The 4816-nt window shown below is 40.1% G+C and overlaps 1 protein-coding gene across 1 annotated transcript; it reads left to right on the top strand.

The window, feature by feature from the left end:
• The first annotated feature begins 1608 nt into the window (after positions 1-1608).
• Positions 1609-4382, top strand: LOC131256059 (aspartyl protease family protein At5g10770-like). The gene is made up of 2 exons (XM_058257091.1): positions 1609-1755; positions 2893-4382. The coding sequence occupies exons 1-2, from the start codon at positions 1626-1628 to the stop codon at positions 4152-4154; spliced, it is 1392 nt and encodes a 463-aa protein (XP_058113074.1). The 5' UTR covers positions 1609-1625; the 3' UTR covers positions 4155-4382.
• Positions 4383-4816: the final 434 nt, after the last annotated feature.

The raw sequence follows: 4816 nt of genomic DNA, 5'->3' as shown, positions 1-4816 counted from the left end.
AAACAATAATATTTGGTGTGGTCAACTTTAGCGTTGGATCTAACTCATTTTTGTGCAAATATCTTAAAATGACGTGAGAAAGGTGATCGACCGTGTGGATATACGGATACATCACTGTAGGCCCACCCACATAACTGCCTAGTCTTAATAGCATTATTATATATATACGTTAAATATATATTAATAATTCTAGCAATCAATTAAGGTTTCTTAAATTACATGCAAAAGAGTTGGTTTACACACCAATGCATCTATCAAAGTGGCACACGTGTGTGCAATGTAATCCATTTATCAGGTAGGCCCAATGATGTAAATGATCTTATTTGAAGTGAACAACCTGAAACATAGATTAAGGGCCTGTTTGTTTTACCATTTACCATTGTAAATGATGGTATATATGTAATTATTATCATTTACCATTGTAAATTCAGCTGCCTGGTGATGTTGAGGGTTGCACTAGAATCAAGGATGAGAAGAATGAGATAGGAAAAAAATATCTGGGTTCCACTGTGATGTATGTGTCTGATCTACATTGTCCATTCATTTATCCAGCTCATTTATGAGTTCATGATGTATGTGTCTAATCCATTATGTCCATCCATTCATCTAGCTCATTTTAGTTTATGAGCTCAAAAATGATGCAAATCCAAGGCTCATATGGACCACAGACTCGAAATAGTGGGAATTGAATGCCTATAGTTGAAAACTTATTGGAGGCCACAAAACTTTTAGATCAAGCTGATTTTGTGTTTTCGGTTCATACATGTCTTTTTGACCTTTTGAACTGATTGGATGATAAATACACATCGCTATGAGTCCCACACAAATTTTAGGTTTTAACAGTGTGGACGTTGTTATCTCTTCTGTTTGATGTTGTGTGGTCCACTTTGAGCTTACAATCTGCCTTTTTTTTTTCCCTTTCTTTCTCGCTAATGGCCTAAAATCAACTAGTAAACTAGATGAATGATGTGGATTAGACACATATGATGCAATGGGACCCATAGAAATCACTATTCTCAAAGCATAATTACTCTACATTTTTCTTCTCTAAAAAATGGCTATTATAAAATCGTCATTATGGTAAATGGTAAAATAAATAGAAAAAACCTAATAGACATCAAACCCATTTAGATATAGGTTTGGGTCTTCAAGAACTAGACCTAAACTCGATGAGACCTGAGCCTAGTTAGCCCCAGTATGAGTACTATATATAGGACTTGACTCTCTAATCAGTGTCGGTGGTCGAATCAGGTACGTCGATCGATATGATCCTCGGAACCTTCCCTCTTGAATGGTGTAAGATCCGGAGAAGGAAAAATCTGTAACAACTTGAACTAAAGTTTGTTACCCTTACCTTTAGAATGTTCTATTTCCAAACATATAGCATTTTAGAAAGGGGTCATGTTCTTGTTTTGTAAACAACGTTAATATCAGTCACTATCCTTAATTAAAATGTCACACCCTTGGTGAAATACCAACCCACCTATTCCTTCAAAGGGCTACAGCTATCCATGCTTTTAATTCCTCCAAATTCATCTTCTTGAGCTCGCTTTCTCTCTATCTACCTATCTATCTACTCTCTCTCTCTCTATCTATTTATATACAGGGAGAGTAGCTTATTGTACATGTACTCCTTCAAAGGGTCTACTAAAAAGATGGGGTTGGTTTCATTTCTTGTTTTCTCTCTTCTCTTTGTGGAAGCTTCTCTCCTCAAAGCCACTACCACCCAAGATCACTGTTCTTCAAAAATTCAAGGTGATTATATATTTCAATTTGATTTAGGGTGCTGTTAGTTGTAACAAATATCATGGAATTTCATGATTAGGAAGTTTACAAGTGCCAGATTTCATGATATTTCATGAAATTTGGTGCATCTAAACACACCCTCTTATAATTTGGACTCAAATACAATGAAAGAATATTTGGGTTTCTGTGTTTTAAGTTTAGTCTTTATGGGATTGTGAGATCCAAGCCGTTCGTTGGCTTTGCCTGAAAATCCAGTACATCTGGTAAGTTATGAAATGAATAGATGAATACTAGCCAAGTTCTTCTAAGCCATCTATTCGTTTTTTTTTTTTTTTAAAAATCATGTTGTGGTCCACATGATGAGTGGTCCAATCTGATTATTGGGTTTTCTATGTTTTTAGTTTTATTCCTTTGTTTTCATTTTTCAAAGGTTGGGAGTACTTAAAGGAGGATAAAAACTGTAAACGCCACCACAAGTGAAAAAGTGGCACACGGGTGTGAGATCCAAGCTGTCCATCAGCCTAGCTCAAGAATCAGGTCAATCTGCTGATCTGATTGGACACAGTTTATGAAACGAATGGATGGATAAAGAAATTTATCCATGTTTTTCAAAGCTGTCCAATTCTATCATGTTGTGGTCCAAATGATGAGCGGCCGAGTGGAACTTTTTCCACCTGGTCCATGATCAAAGTGTTGAAGTATACCAATTCGGCAGATTTTTCAGTTGTCCTCCATCCACAATCAGGCCCATCATATAAACGGCTTGGATCACTGTAACATGACCCCAGATCTCAGCAAACACTACCTTTGTTGATGATCAAGGTCCCATGATTCATCTAGAAAAAGGCTCAGAATTGCTCCTTGTTTGTGATTATTGATATACCAACTTAGGTTAGTTTTCTTTAAAAGTATTGAAAAGAAATGCTATTTACAACCCAATTTTTTGATAGACTCACCCCGACTTTTTTTTTCTTTTTTCTTTTTTTTTTTCCCTTCACTTTTTGGTACTAGAATAGTACCTTTTTGTGGTACTATATATCTAGTACCAGAAAAGTGGGCCACAGTTAATGGCCCACCTCTCTCCTTTCCTCATACTTAGTTATGTTCACATGAATAAACATATATCTAAGTTCTCTAATTTTGCAGATGATCAATACCAGCTAAACAATTCTGGCATACATCTAACCCTACATCATGTCCATGGCCCATGCTCGCCATGGGCCTCGCCCCCCTCGTCGCCTTTGGAAATTCTCAAGCATGATCAAGCCCGGGTCCGGGCACTAAGCAACCGGCTAGCGAAAACCACTCGATCAACCACCTCCACCGCGCCAAAATCCATAAGTGTCCCATTAAACCCCGGCGAATCAGCTGGGGTTGGCAACTATGTGGTCAGGATCGGGCTCGGCAGCCCGGCTAAATCCTTCCTTGTCGTCATGGACACCGGAAGTTCCTTCAGCTGGGTCCAATGTGAACCCTGCGGGTCATATTGCCACCCCCAGACCGGCCCCACCTTCGATCCATCCACATCACATACATACAAATCAATCTCATGCAATAGCTCAGAATGTTCTAACCTAGAAGACGCGACACTTAACCCGCCGGCGTGTTCGTCGTCAAATATATGTGAATATGAGGCGAGCTATGGCGATGGCTCGTTCTCAGTGGGCTACTTGAGCCGCGACACATTAACCGTGGTCCATTCCCAAACTGTGCCCGGTTTCGTGTATGGGTGCGGTCAGAACAACCAGGGCCTTTTCGGTCGAACCGCGGGCCTAATTGGGCTGGCTCGCAACCCACTCTCTCTACTTGGTCAATTATCTTCGAAATACGGTTACACATTTTCATACTGTCTGCCTACACTCTCTTCAAGTGGAACTCTCTCTATTGGGTCATTTAATCCTTCCATCTACACATTCACACGTATGTATACGGACTCGCGGGACTCAACATTGTATTTTCTACGGCTTACGAGTATGATCGTAAATGGGAAGACCCTTAGAGTGTCTAGGTCTACTTATACAAGTAGCCATACGATTATAGACTCGGGTACCGTAATTACAAGATTGCCACCAGAAGTATATACAGCCCTACAGGAGGGTTTTGTAAAGGGTATGGGTAAGTATACGCGGGCCCCACCGTATTCGATACTAGATACATGTTACAATGGGACCGCTACGAGTCTGTCGGTGCCTGAGGTTCGGTTGATCTTCGAGGGCGGCGCCGAGCTGAAGCTGGCGGCACGGAATGTTATGTATGAGGTTAGTGACAATGTTAGCTGCCTGGCGTTTGCGAGTAACGAAGATGCCGGCGGAATTTCTATAATTGGGAACACTCAGCAGCAGACGTTCCGCATTGTCTACGATGTTTCTCATCGGAGGATAGGATTCGCTGGTGGCGGGTGTGACTGACAGACGATTATTTACTGATATATTATTATTAAGATAGTGAAATAAATTCCTTCTTATACCACTTGTGTGTGTATATACATACATTTGTAAAGGAGGGCTGCCACATATATAGGTCCCACAAAAAGTGGGCCTCACAAAAAGTGGGCCCACTTAATTTGTACAGGGTTTCTACTAAGTAATGATAAGTGATATTGAAGTGGTTGGTAACGGAGGGTCGATTACTTGTCACACGTGTGGATAATCTGTCAAAGTGCTGTGTGCCCTGGGATGATGTATGTGTTTTATTGTTGCCAGCTTATTTTAAGGCATTAGCAGCCAAAAAATGAGGCAGATATAAATCTCAGGTGGACCACACTACAAAAGGCAGTCGGGATATATATATATATATATATATATATTAAAGGGATATAGAAGCTTTGAAACAAGCTGATATTTGTGTTTTACCTTCATCAGGTCTGTGTGACCTTATCAACAGGTTGGGTGCCCAGTAAACATTACAGTGGGCCCTGAGAAGTTTTTTAATGTTGGATGTTCAATCAGCACTGTTTTCCTGTAGTGTGGTCCACCTGATATTTGAATCTGCTTCATTTTAAGGCTCATGCCCTAAAGTGAGCTGGCAAAATGGATGGATGGTGTGGATAAAACATGTACAATATGGTGGG

Source organism: Magnolia sinica, chromosome 9 (assembly GCF_029962835.1).
Source record: "Magnolia sinica isolate HGM2019 chromosome 9, MsV1, whole genome shotgun sequence".
NCBI classification, from domain to species: Eukaryota; Viridiplantae; Streptophyta; class Magnoliopsida; order Magnoliales; family Magnoliaceae; genus Magnolia; species Magnolia sinica.
Note: the sequence above shows the minus strand (reverse complement) of the source record. Positions and strands in the feature narration are given on the sequence as shown.

Bases quoted from the DNA above. Each gene is read 5' to 3' on its own strand.
- LOC131256059 (XM_058257091.1), top strand. From the start codon at position 1,626: ATGTACTCCTTCAAAGGGTCTACTAAAAAGATGGGGTTGGTTTCATTT. The intron at 1,756-2,892 runs GTGATTATATAT...CTAATTTTGCAG, and splicing joins CTGTTCTTCAAAAATTCAAG to ATGATCAATACCAGCTAAAC.